The sequence below is a fragment of the Dipodomys spectabilis genome, unplaced genomic scaffold, assembly GCF_019054845.1.
Source record: "Dipodomys spectabilis isolate Male_0828 unplaced genomic scaffold, ASM1905484v1 ptg000145l, whole genome shotgun sequence".
In the NCBI taxonomy this organism is placed as follows: domain Eukaryota; kingdom Metazoa; phylum Chordata; class Mammalia; order Rodentia; family Heteromyidae; genus Dipodomys; species Dipodomys spectabilis.
This window is the reverse complement of record NW_024870822.1, coordinates 11,068,688-11,083,413: the sequence shown is the minus strand read 5'-3', so window position 1 is coordinate 11,083,413 and position 14,726 is coordinate 11,068,688. Positions and strand designations below refer to the sequence as shown.

At 36.5% G+C, this 14,726-nt stretch overlaps 1 protein-coding gene across 1 annotated transcript in view; it reads left to right on the top strand.

Annotated features, from left to right (window-relative positions):
* The window catches only part of Ano3 (anoctamin 3), a 304,851-nt gene that overhangs the window by 261,508 nt on the left and 28,617 nt on the right, over window positions 1-14,726 (top strand). Inside the window, exons 16-18 of the mRNA XM_042691327.1 lie at window positions 9,142-9,224; window positions 9,596-9,736; window positions 10,592-10,756. Coding sequence (XP_042547261.1) covers window positions 9,142-9,224; window positions 9,596-9,736; window positions 10,592-10,756 — 389 coding nt within the window. The remainder of the gene's footprint in view (window positions 1-9,141; window positions 9,225-9,595; window positions 9,737-10,591; window positions 10,757-14,726) is intronic.

Here is a 14,726-nt window from a genome sequence, read left to right as displayed (position 1 = left end):
GTAGAGGTTTTTTAAATTTCCCCAAATTTGCCAGTCTTTATATTTTCCATCTTATTTCTCTTACATTATCAGTGTTGAGCACCATGAAACTTGGGCAAATCAATACACAAACACTGATCTGGGTCCGGAAAATAGTATATGAACTACAAGGAGTTTGCTCAGAATCCATTCCAACATAAGGATAGTTACCATAATTGAATGGAATACCTGTGGATCACATGCTCAAGTAAATATATCTTGACTCACTATTTACTGATGAGCCATTAAGAAACACTCAAAGTCTATCACCTGATATTGGAAAGTGAAAGACTTTGAATATATGTTCTGCATGGTAAATATGAACAAAACTATTGTTACCTGAAAAATTAAAAAGATGATGGGAGACACATTAGATCAAGAATCAGAAAAAAAACTTACCTAATATGTAGTAGAAACTGAGGACTTTGTCTGGAAAGTTTCTGTTTCTAACCTACAAATGATGAAAAGTTGGTTATTTAAAATATACTTCCCCTTTAAGTAGATCAAGCATGACTAGACTACTAGTTTGTCTCACATCCTTACAAAAAGTACTGTTATTTTCATTTTAAGTTATAAAAACAGAAGTTCACGTTGCTTATTGGTTTATTCAAGGCTACATGAGTGAAAAGAATACAAGTACTTTTTAGATCCAGAACATTACTACTCTAATCCATGTGCTTTTACCAGCACACTATCCCCCACGGGTTTCCTGAAGATCATTATAAAATGACCAAGAAGGTAAATTGTATTGCTGCTTTATTATCAAAGATAGTCATTTTATAGTGGTTGGTATTCATCTATGTTATCCATTTTGGTCTAATCAGAAAATGTTCAACAAAATTAATAAAATTGGATCGAAGCTGGGCACTAATATCTCATACCTTTAAATCCTAGTTATTCAGGAGGCTTAAAGATCTAAGGATCACAGTTCAGGGCCAGGAAGATCTCTGAGTGAGACTCTTATTGCCAATTAACCACTAAAGAGAGAGAGAGAGAGAGAGAGAGAGAGAGAGAAAGAAAGAAAGAAAGAAAGAAAGGAAGGAAGGAAGAAGCCAGAAGTGGAGGTGTGGCTCAAGTGTTAAGAGTGCCAGCCTTGAGCACAAAAGCTAAGGTATAGTGTCTAGGCCCTTAATTTGAGCCCGGGGTCAGCCACAAGAAGAAAAATAAAAGTGTATCAATGAAGGATAAAATTAGAAAAGATCCTAAGGAAAATAACTTTGTGCTTAAAAAGAATACATTGTATTTTATGAGAAAGGCATACCAAAAGGTTGACACGATTATATTTGGGTGAACATGTTTGGTATTTTATCAATTTTGGACTATTTAAATTTGAACAAATGCTAATGTCATGGTCTATTTAAATTTAATATACCATATTCGGGGTCATGAAGAGTTAGCTTTCATCCTCTACATGAAGGGATGAATCCATTCAAGATTGCAGTGAGAGTTCTTCTCTTGGGAGAAGGGGAGGTGTGGGTTTTCTATGTTTCCCAGGTTGGATTTGAATTTATTAGACCAAATTTGCATTTTGTTCAGGTTCTTGAATGCTAGTCCATGCCTCCATAGCCAGCCAGAGTTCTCAGCATATTTTGCCATGTCATGGTAATGTTTCCATGGTGATATTTCTTCTTGTAGCTTCTTGCTTCTACATGAATTTTCTCAAGAGGAAAAAAAGAAAGCTTAATTTCTGAAACTGGTATAGATTTCCAGTACTTAAGGTTCAAGTGATGATTTTTCTTACTTGTTCTTTCTTATTTAATGTCAAAGAAGGAAAGGGAGGAGAGGAAAACTGAAAGTTGAGAGAGATGTCAGACCAAGATAAAATGTAGCAAGACTGGCTTGTCTAGACTTACCAGGTTCAGAAGGCAAGTAGAGTTGAAAAGACTTTTTTTTTCAAAATCTCCCTCTTGACCTATGTTTATATATTTTTCATATTGACTAGTTACCTTTGTGTTCATGTAGGGAACTCCATTCATTTCATAGCTATGGGATGTTAACCAAAAGAAAAACAAAATTAGTCGTAACTATTCTCCAGTAGGCATTGGGAATGAAAAATGCTTCCTATTCAATGGGCCCTCTGCTCAATGTAAAACCTGTTTAACAAGGTTTCTATTTCTGCCTCTTGCATTGTGGTGTTGCAATAGTGCATGGGGAGAGGTCATTATGCATGAGAACTTAAAAAGAAAAAGAAAATGTTGAGGAATGGAGGAAAGTCTTGAGGGACTTGGGTGCTGTCCAAATTGGCAATCTCCAGGCTGTTGTCCTGAATAAACAGCTGGACTTTCTTTCAAGGAGGTGTAAGGCTTCATCTCTTCTGATGAAAATGCTTGGCGATTTCTTCTTGTTTTCTTTTTGTTTTTTTTTGGAGGGGTCCAGTTGTGGGGCCTGAACTCTGGGCCTGGGTGCTGTCCCTCAGCTCTTCAGCTCAAGGCTAGTGCTCTACCACTTGAGCCACAGCGCCACTTCCGGCTTTTTTCTTTTTGCTTATGTGATGCTGAGGAATCAAACCCAGGGCTGCAGGCATGCAAGGCAAGCGCTCTACCACTGAGCCACCTTCCCAGCCCCTTCTTTTCTACATTCAGACATATTTAATTTCCTTTGTGTTTGAAATTGCCCCTCAAAGTGTAATAAATATCCTTGATTCAGGTTTCCAATTATTGTACCTTCCCTACCCTCTCAGTTCAAAAGCTATCTGAGCTATTATCATCAGTGTTATTGCTTCATAGACAAAGTCACAAAACTAAAGTCCCAGAGTTAACTGGGTCCTTACATCACAGCCAGAATATGTCTCTCTCTCTCTCTCTCTCTCTCTCTCTCTCTATATATATATATATATATATATATATATATATATATGTAGTAGAAAGACCCCTACTCAAGCAGGCAAGCCCACCTAGTCGTCCAAAGTGACAAAGCTCACCACAACAAAGTTGTTAACAAAGAAGCAACTTTATTGAGAAGGTTCCTACACTGACCGGTCAGGGCCATAGCACAGGCTCAGGAGCTGATATTGTGACCCTGAGCTGCCCACATACTTTGGTTTTTAAAGACAATATCCATGAGGTCGCCCTCATTCACGACAGGTGACCAATGGGATTGTAACACAAAGGATTGTACAGTCATACCAGACCACACACAGGTGCCAATGAGGTTTCAGTTTGTTTGGAATGGCTGTTTAAACCAGCCTATCACCTTGGTTTAAAATGGCACACAAATTTAGTGGGTAAGGCAGGGTCTACCTTTTGATGGGCAAAAGGCCAGAGTTTACCATAAGCAGGAGCAAAAGGCGGGGTTTACCATAAGGACATGGTGTCACCAGTTTTTGCCAGATTATAACTTATCTATTTTATTGGTCAGTCTTTAACTCAACAATCAAGGGTGGGTTAGGTTGTGAAGGGGAGGGAGACCAGATGCATTTTTTTCATTCTGGGAACTAGGCCCCTGGAGTCTAAAATCCCTAAAACAAAGGGAAAGCTCAAAATGGATCCACTGATTTAAATCAAATGATTAATATCAGGTACATTTATTGAAGTCCTTGGTGTATGGAGATTTTCTTAGATTACTGTTTCCTCTGAAAACTCAGTGGGGAACTAATTTCCAGCTTGACCTTGTTCTCACCCTCCTAAAACTTCCTACTGTCAAGAATGGCATTAAATTCTGGCAAGATTGAGGGAGAAAGATAACTAGTTTCAAGTCAGTCTAAGCTGCATAACAAAAACCAGTCTGAAGATGGTGTGTGTGTGTGTGCGTGTGTGTGTGTGTGTGTGTGTGTGTGTGCATGTGTGTGTGTGTGTGTGTGAGAGAGAGGGGGGGGAGAGAAGGGAAGGGAAGGGAAGGGGAGAGAGATATTAAATTCATATACCCCTAAGAGAAAAATGTGATTGTATTAAAATATTGACATTTTGTCCTCTAATGCCCATTTCTAACATCTGGAAATGATTTTTACTCTGGAGGGTAGGGTGAGCAATATGTGAACTAGTGGGTCAAATCTTGAACTGGATTATGGACAATGAAGAGCTTTATTTCAGTGGATATTGTTAGAATGTTAATGTATTTAGATAAACTCGATCATTTTCTAGTTGAGGGTGGGTCCCAGTCCACTGCATTCTCTGCCTATTTACCTATCAAAGGGAACATGAGAGGTCACCGAATTTGGGTGTTCCTACTTCTATCCATTTTGCTCAGATGTCAGAATGAGTAAACGTCCTTTCTCCATTTGGAGATCTTTAAAACAGTTCAGCCAAGAAACAATGTGGGTCTTTTATTGCTCACCCTACCCTTTGGTTGTATAATCGCCTTAAAACTGACAGTAGAATGTCAGAAAGCTTGCTGCTCCCTTTTCTGCTGAATCAGAGCCTTCTCGTGTTAAGCACACAAGTATAAATTACTGAGAAAGAAGTAAAAGAAAAACAGAAGCCAGGGGAAGACCACTATACTGTTACAAAGATTAATCCAAATGGTGTCTTTAACAATATGATATTTTAAAAAATTCATTGCTTAATTGGGGGGCTTGCAGTGACCAAGTGAAGCCAAGTGAATTGTTTCTGGGCTCAGTCTTCAGCACAGCAAAAAACATGCGCACACACACACACACACACACACACACACACACACACACACACACACACACACACACACTTGTGAAAGAAAACAGGCAAGCTTTCTAAAAGAACACAATCTAATCATTTTATTTCTTCCCTCCCTCCCTCCCTCCCTCCCTCCCTCCCTCCTTTCCTTCCTTCCTTCTTCCTTCCTTCCTTCTTCCTTCCTTCCTTCCTTCCTTCCTTCCTTCCTTCCTTCCTTCCTTCCTCTCTCTTCCTCCCTCCCTCTTTCTCTCCCTCCCTCCCTCTCTCTCCCCCCTCCCTCTCTTTCTTTCTCTCTCTTTCTCTCTCTTTTTCCCTCTCTGCCTCTCTCCCTCTCTCTTTTTCCCTCTCTGCCTCTCTCCCTCTCTCTCTTTCTCTCTTTCTTTCTTTCTTTCTTTCTTTCTTTCTTTCTTTCTTTCTTTCTTTCTTTCTTTCTTTCTTTCTTTCTTTCTTTCTTTCCTTCTTTCTTTCTTTCTTTCCTTTTTTCTTTCTTTGTTTCACCAGTCCTGAGACTTGAACTCAGGGCCTCCGTGATTTCCCTGAGCTTCTTTTCCTCAAGGTTAGCACTCTACCATTTGAGCCACAGTGTCACTTCCAGCTTTTCCTGTTTATGTGGTACTGAGGGTTTGATTAAACCCAGGTCTTCATGCATACTAGGCAATCACTCTACCATTAAGCTACATTCCCAGCCCCAATCTAATCACCTTTGAAAAAATATGAACTTGTATAACCAGTACTTGTGTTAGAATATAGAACATTCTCCTCACTTTAAAAGCATCCTGTGCCATATGGCATAATCCCACCCCAGAAGCAACCACTGTTTTAATTTCAAGGTTAGCCATTTTACTGTTAATTTTGAATGAAATAAATTATCACAGTAACTTGAGGATAAAGATGGGAAGGGAAAAATGGGGGCAAACAAAGGAAGGGGTAACATTGGCCAAGAGGCATTGTACTTAACCTGACCTATGGAACTGTAACCTGTTTGTACAACTATATAATATATATATACATTATATATGTATGTTATATATCTATATATATGATTCATAGGACTTGCTAAATGGCCATTTTCTTCTTTGCTCTGGGTTCAGCACACTGATAATTACTTTGCATGCCTTCTTTCTTTTTTTTTATTGTGAAAATACCATACAGAGGGGTTACAATTACATGGGTAAGGTAATGAGTGCATTTCTTATCAAGCATTGTTGCCTCCTCCTTTGTTTCCCCTTCCCATCCTTTCCTCCCCTCCGCCAAAGCTGAAAAGTTCATTTTTTGACATAACGTCTTGTACATCTCTAAACAGTGTGTTTTTTTCCTTCCCCTCCACAAATTATACCAACATCAAATACAGTGAAAACAGGGATTATACCATGGGGGAGGGACATACAAAGCAACAAAGAAATCATCTTATAAATATATTAGAAACAATCACAAAAAAGAAAAAGAACATTTGAGTCTTTATCTTGGTGTTCATTTCACCTAACATCAACTTATCTGACCATTTCTGCTTGTCTCAGACACATACTAGTAATTGCAAATAAGGGAAACCATGGGACCTATGTTTCTTTGGGCCTGGCTTACTTCACCTAATATTATATTTTCCAAGTCTTTCCATTTCCTAACATATGGGGCAATGCCATTCTTTCTGATTAAGGCAAAGAATTCTATTGTGTATATATACCACATTTTCTTGATCCATTCATCTACTGAGGGGCATCTGGGTTGTTTCTATATCTTAGCTATGGTAAATAATGCTGCAATAAACAGTTGTGCTGGGAGCTTTAGTATGGTCTTGTTTGTGATCCTTTGGGTAAATGCCCAAAAGTGGGATTGCTAGGTCATAGGGGAGCCTTTTGAGTAACCTCCATACTACTTTCCAAAGTGGTTGAACAAGTTTACACTCCCACCAACAATGCAGTAAGGTTCCCTTCTGTCCACATCCCCTCCAGCATCTGTTGTTATTAAAGTTCTTGATTATAGCCATTCTAACTGGGGTGAGGTGGTATCTCAATGTTGTTTTGATTTGCATTTCTTTTATGGCTAGGGAAGTTGAGCATTTCTTCATTTGTCTATTGGCCATCCTTCTTTCCTCTTCAGAGAAGTTTCTCTTCAAGTCTTTAGCCCACTTATTTATTGGGCAGTTGTTTCTTTGAGGATTTGTTGTTGGGGGATTTAATTTTTTGAGTTCCAAGTATATTTTACATATGAGACCCTTGTCCGTTGTATGGCTAGTGAAGATCTTCTCCCAATCCATGGGCTTTCTATTGATCTTGCTAGCTATGTCCTTTGCTATGCAGAAGCTCTGCAGTTTCATACAATCCCATTTGTCCAACCTTTCTTTGAGTTGTGTTTCTGGGTCTCTTTTAAGAAAATTTCAGCCTGTGCCAAGGAGACCTAGGGTTTCTCCTATTCCATCCTGTAATATTTTCAGAGTGTCTGCTTTGACTCTGAGGTCTTTGATCCATTTGGAGTTGATTCTGGTACTGGGTGATATATTAGGATCTAACTAGTTTTTTTTTACAAGTGATTAACCAATTTTGCCAGCGCCGTTTACTGAAGGGGCTGTCTTTCTTCCATTCTATTTTTTTAGCTCCCTTATCAAAGAGTGGATGGCTATAGGTATGTAGGTTAATTTCTGGGTTTCAATTCTATTCCATTGGTCCTGAGGCCTGTTCTTGTGCCAGTACCAAGCTGTTTTGATTACTATGGCTTTGCATGCCTTCTTTCTAATGAATTGTAAAATGTGAGAGTAGAATTCATCTGAGAATTTAAATACTGGAGCCATGAAGTAAATGAATATATCACTAGCTATAAAAAAAACTTTTAACATAAATGTTCATTCTTGAAATTTAACGAAAATCCTTACTTTCTGATCTATGGTTCAATATACCTTCATTATTTCCAAGTTGCAATCTTGGGCTTGCTACATCTAAGATTACCTATATTTCATTTCCATTTTTTGACAGATGCTCTTGTTCAATTATGCACTGATAAAATAAGAGGAAAGTAGATCATACATTTAGACTTTAAGCTTTGGTTGACATTAATGATAGTTAGCTCAAGTATTTTGTGTCATGCTCCCTATTAAAACATTACTTTCTTAATTTGTAATCACTGTGTTATCATGGCTTGCTTAAACCTGTGCTCTAGTTTTCCTTTGTCTTTCCCTTTATAATATATCCTTTCTCTGTATCTTCACCTTAGCCTCCTAATTCCTTCTTAAATTCTGATTTTCTTGCCTGACTAGTGGTATTAATGACTGTGGTTACTATTGTAAAAGCAGATTCCATGTTTGGAGAACCTCAGTTATCTTTCTGTCAAGGGAGTTTGCCTATCCTGCTTATGTTAGTATCTCTGCTCTTTAAGAACTTCACAGAAAAATCTGTTCCTATTTGTTTGTGGTACTCATAGTAGATCAGATTGAATTGGTGCAGAGTAACAAGAGTTTCATTCTGGCTCTTCCTTTTATTGACATTTCATAAGGTGTTATGACAGTCAGCACCATTGTTTCCCAAATCTGAGTGGCCATTATACCTACACATCTCCTTGGAAGTCTTAGCGAACTTAGAACATATGTAAGAAGCATTTTGTAAAATTTAAAGATAAGATGAGCTAACTAGGGACATTGACATATTTTTGTCCTAATTCTAGTTTTGATTTTTAACTATAGAGAAAAACAAGAGAGCAAACAACACCACAGAATTAACCTCTCTCTTGTCTTTCATTTTCATTCATGTCACCAAAAATGAATTCATGTCATGGGGAAGGTCTTATCTCTATTATTAACTCATTGAGTATTGTTTTATAAAACAAAGTTACATTCCCCTTTTTGCATTGTAATGCTTCCTTCATTATATAACTCTTACAAGAGGTGACTGTCTTCCTCCACCAGATAAGAAGATCCCTGGGTTTATAATACTTTGACCAAAATAAGAAAAACAGGCAGGAGACAGAAGCATGCATGAGAAACATCATAAGATTTTAGGATATATGTTTGACCCCAGAGTTATGTCCACATAACAGACTAAGGTGACATCCACTTACTAGAAGAGAACAAAACCTTTTTATGTAGACAAGCCAGATAATAGTTAGATTATATCTTAATTTTTTTTCCATGAGTTCTCCTTCTAATCAATGTGAAGGCCATAAATGCATCCTTCTAGGACAATGTTCTTTTCCTTCCACCAAGACAGCTTCGTTGTTTTCCTGTTTCTCCCAAATGACCTCTCTTGTAGTCCTGAAAGTAGAATCTTGTCTCTGATATCATTCCTGAAAGAGACTTTGTGACTTAATTTGAGTAGGCATATATATATATATATATCTCAAAACAGAAAATAATATTTAGCTCACTAATATTGATTTTTTTCTCATAACAATATTTTGATGCCACACTTTAACATGGATCTTATGCTCAATTTTAGAGCAATTAATTACCTCCATCTATTATAAAAACATACCAGACTAATGATAAGATGTAATATGACATGGCTTAGATAGCAGTAATTATTTAAATAGTAAATAATTATTATATTTATAGCCACAGTCTTCTTGGAGTTTTGGAAAAGGAGAAGAAGTATACTGACCTACACTTGGGATCTTATTGAATGGGAAGAAGAGGAGGTAAGATGTTACGAAAAATGTATACGAATTACCCAGGGGCCTAATAGCCAAACCAGAAACATATATACTATTCGTTATTTCTCTTGATGTTCTGTCATAGCAAGATTTCTTATTTCATGAAGATGATAAAACTCATTGTTGATGAATATAAACCACTTCTATGATGTCTTCTTAAATAAAATAATAGAAAATTGTGCTAATTTAAATATAGCTTAGAGTTTATTAGAAAGATAATTGTTTTTGTTTTTTATGATTTCTTCTTTGTGAAGACAGCCTAATAGCAAAATACTTTTTGGAGTTTTGAAGTAATATGAGGGGAATATTTTAAATATATGGCTTTGATATTTAGATAACTTTATTTTCTGTACCAGGAAACACTTCGTCCCCAGTTTGAAGCCAAATATTACAAGATGGAGATAATAAATCCTATCACAGGAAAACCTGAGCCTCATCAGCCATCATCAGACAAAATCAGTCGTCTTCTTGTGTCTGTGTCAGGAATATTCTTCATGGTAAAGGATAGTCCTCAGTATCAGATGTTGTGGGAATTCAGATGTAGAAAAACTTCAGATGATAGCAACTCATTTATTAATGTTGTGGACGTTAAAGAAACCCTAGACTTTTCAACCTTGGTAATACATTTAATTAAGCAAAATAGAAGTCTCAATAAATCAGAAAGAATTTACAAAGGAAATGTGAGGGTCTCTAACAGACATCAACTAAGATAAGAAGAAAGTACTTATGAGCTGTCCTTATAAATGAGATAACATGTTAACATCAGGCAATCCATTAGAAAGAGGAAATTGGGCAGATTTGGATTTTAGTATGATAGCTTTGCTGTCACATTAAAACAAATGTTTTTTTTTTTTTTTTCAAATTTGTATGAGAAGTACTTCAAAGTAGCTAATTAAAATGTGTGTCGCCTCCCTGAGTTACTTTTAAGTTTAAATCTGTATTATTTTTCCTTTTTCTGATGTGTGTGACAGAACTAAGGCTGGAATTCAGAGCTTAGGTACTGACATTTAGCTTTTTTGCTCAAAGCTGGTGTTCTACCACTTGCATCATTGCTCTACTTCTGGCTTTTGGGTAGTTAATTGGAGATGAGAGTCTCGGTGATTTTCCTACTTGTGGCTGGCTTCAAACTACACTCCTCAGGTCTCAGCCTTCCGCATAGCTAGAATTACAGGCATAAGCTACTGGTCCTACTTTTTAACTCACTTCCCTAGGAAAGAAAATGTAATCTCACAATGCTTTCATGGAAAAATATATACTTTCATGACTTGGAACAGTGTTTTTGATCAATAGTTTGGCTTTGGAATTTTTAGTGTGCAAAATGCAAGCATCATCTCTGACCTCTCCCACTGCAGATTTCCTTGGTGATCACAGCAGTGTTCGCAGTGGTGGTTTATCGCCTGGTGGTCATGGAACAATTCGCTTCCTTCAAGTGGAGCTTCATCAAGCAACACTGGCAGTTTGCAACTTCTGGTGCTGCTGTCTGTATCAATTTCATCATTATTATGTTGCTGAATCTTGTAAGTATTTATGGCGTTTTTCATTATGTAAAATACAAGTGGGCAAGGAAAAGATAGTTTGCATTTACAGTGAAGCCATAATAAGACAACAATATTTCTGGCAAAAATAATTCACTCTGCCAGAAAATATTATAACTGAACTTCTATGTTTTCTACTCTTCAAAATTTGATATATCTTTGTAACACTGTCTATATTTATTATATCTTAGATTTGACCATATTGTCCAGGTCCCACAACTTAAAGCAATAAATTATTCACTTCCTGTCAAAAATGTGGACATGATAGAAATGGTTTTCTTTATTTTTTCTAAAATTTTTTGGCCATGTCTGCATTGAGTAGCATTTATTTTTGCAGTTTTCCTTTGCATATCATACATTACCCATTCATTATTTATTTATTTATTTATTTATTCTGGTCGTGGGACTTGAACCCTGCGCCTGGGCGCTGTCCCTCAGTTCTTCAGCTCAAGTCTAGGGCTCTAGCACTTGAGCCACAGTACCACTGCTGGTTTTCTGAGTGGTGTATTGGAGATAAGAGTCTCACGGTCTTTCGTGCCCCAGCTGGCTTTGAACCAAGATCCTCAGATCTCAGCCTTGTGAGTAGCTAGGATTATAGGCGTGAGCCAGCAGCACCTGGCTCATAAATATTTAAATGCTCAGAATTGTCTTTGGAGGAAAAAAGTGAATCAAATATACAGTTTTTCTATTCTGTTTTTTCCCACACAAAATATAAGATTTTATATAATTAAATATAAGATAATTTACAATCTTTAATTGGTGCATTTAGAAGTCATATCAGTATGTTTTTCAATAGTTTCACTCAATATATTAAGCATATTGCCTCCTTTTTAAATTATATTATTATTATCCTTACTTTGAATTACAGAAGGAATACTTTGCTATTATTTTTAAAAAGTATTGACATTTAAAAATATTTAAAATATTATAGGTAGTCATCATCCTGGTCCACAAGGACACAATCATCTTTCCTGACATAAATTTAAATGTACTCATTGGAGGTCATCAAGATTAAGGCATTTCTGCCTCTTTATTATCCTTTTTACTCATAGTCAATTATTACAGCTTTCAAACTTGCACCTTTCATTCCTTTGTTTATGTGATAATTTATTCCAAAGACCTATAGGTCTTGAAACCGTCTTGAATGAATTAATGAACTGTCCTAATATTTCTTTTTTAAATATATTTTTTATTGTAAAGATACTGTACAAAGGAGTTGCAGTTACATGAGTAATGTAATGAGTACATTTCCTATCAATCATTGTTATTCCCTCCTTTGTTTTTCCTCTACCATCCCTCACCTCCCCACCTTCCCAACTTCTCCCTCTCCCCCCTCCACAAAGTTGTAAAATTTGTTTTCAACATAATGTTTTGTACATCTCATTGTTATAATGATTCAACCTGTACACTTGTTTCAGCGTTTTGTTATTTCCCTTCCCCTCCCCAAATTAGAAAAATGTAAATACAAGATGCAGGTCGCTTTAGTATGGCCTTGTTTGTGATCATTTGGTAAATGCCTAAAAGTAGATTGCTGGGTCATAGGGGAGCTCCATGTGTAGTCTTTTGAGGAACCTCCATACTGCTTTCCAAAGTGGTTCTCCATAGCTAAGATATGGAACCAACCCAGATGCCCCTCAGTATATGAATGGATCAAGAAAATGTGGTATATATATATAATGGAATTCTATGCCTCCATCAGAAAGAATGACATGACACCATTTGTTAGGAAATGGAAAAATTTAGAAAAATTATATTAGGTGAAGTAAGCCAGACCCAAAGAAACATAGGTCCAATGGTTTCCCTTATCTGTAATAACTAATATATGTCTAGGACAAGCAGAAAAGGTCAAAAGCTATGTACATATTATCATATAACCTGATGCTAAGTGAAATGAACCCCAAGATAGGGACACAAGAGGTTTTATCTTTGTTAAGCTGTTTTTTTAAATGTATTTATAATGCACTATGTGATTTTTTTTGTCTCTTTGTATGTTCTTCCCCCATGGTATAACCCCTGTTGTCACTGATTCTGTTATCCTGCATCTTGTACATACATTTTTCTTATTTGTGAAGGGGAAAGGAAATAACAAAATGCTGAAATAAGGATACAGGATGACCCATTACAACAATGAGATGTACAAGACAGTATATTGAAAATAAACTGTACAACTTTGTTGGGAGATGGTAGGAGTTGGGGAGATGGGGAGGAAAGGGATGGTAGGAGAAAAACAAAGGAGGGTGTAAGAATGCTCGATAGGAAATGACTTGCTCATGTAACTGTAACCCCTCTGTACAGTATCTTTACAATGATAGATAGATAGATAGATAGATAGATAGATAGATAGATAGATAGATAGATAGATAGATAGATAGATAGATAGATAGATAGATGATAGATAGATAGATACAGTACCGGAATCAAATACAGTGAAAATAGGGGAATAATGTGAGGGCAGAACATACAAAAGAAACAAAAAAAATCACAATCCATTATAAGTACATTAAAAACAACAGCAACAAAGACAAAACCTCTTGTGTCCCATCCTGGGGTTCATTTCACTTAGCATCAGGTTATACGGTCATATGTACATAGCTTTTGACCTTTTCTGCTTGTCCTAGAAATATACTAGTTATTGCAAACAAGGGAAACCATGAGACCTATGTTTCTTTGGGCCTGGCTTACTTCACTTAATATAATTTTTTCCAAATCTTTCCATTTCCTAACAAATGAGGTGGTGTCATTCTTTCGAATGGAGGCATAGAATTCCATTGTTTGTGTGAGTGTGTGTGTGTGTGTGTGTGTGTGTGTGTGTGTATCACATTTTCTTGATATTGCGGAAGATGTGGAATATGTCAGAGATAAGGAAAAAGCCTGAAGCCAAATGTGTTTATTTTTTTGTTGGGAAGGCATTCATGACAACTTTGAGAACAAACTCAAGGGAAAACCTTGATAAAAGTGCCAATTGAACTTCTAATTTGGCTCTCTTATCAAGGTTTTCCCTTTTTCATAGTTCAGATGCAACTAATTCTCAGCATATGTATGTGATTGATGAGAATTAATGCATTTTGTTCATCCAAGTCACTTGACTTTAATGAAAATAAAGACTGGATCCAATAAAGTGAATCTCTACTTGTAGACTTACGATCCCTGGAGGTAAGTAGAGATAGCCTCCATTCTTTGGGACATTAAAACACTGCTTTGAGACCCTTGAAATCCCACCCACTCAATTCAGTTGAAAATGAAACCTTGTGTAACGTTTTACTGTTACAAGACAAGCATTCATAATTCCTAAGAGAAGTGTCACTGAATTTCTAATTTTTTTCTACTTGTTGAGTATTTTTAGTATAAAGATTCAGGGGTTATTGTAAATGAGATATGCTATAAATACTTCTGTGCATGTGCAACTGGGAGGATTTAAAAGTGGATTTAGTATGAAGGAGTTGCATATGCAGCTTCCTCAACAAATGTGAAAATAATGTTATATTCTTTAGATTTCATTTAAAATATTGTTCTTCTGGATTTATCCTTTTCCTTCTTTATTAGATGTTAAAGCATTTCCCAAGTTATTAAACACCTCTTCTAATTCACATGAAATCAATACATTAATTTAGGAGCCTAATGAAATTAGGGTAGATTGAAAATAAACTATTTATTTTTATTTTTATTTTTTGGTGCCTGTCCTGGGATTCCAACTCAGCAGTGACTGAACTTTTTGGTTCAAAAGCATTCTGTCACTTGAGTCACAGCTCTACCTCTGACTTTTGGATAGTTAATTATAGATGAGTTTCAAGGACTTTGAACCTTGTTCCTCAGATCTCAGACACTGGAGTAAGTAGGATTACCAGTGTGAGCCACCATACACAGCTTTAAAAATGGCAGTTCTTATACCAACAGAATAGTCTTCTAGAAAACCAAATCCTACCTCATTCTTGTTGTGTTCATGGCAAAACTA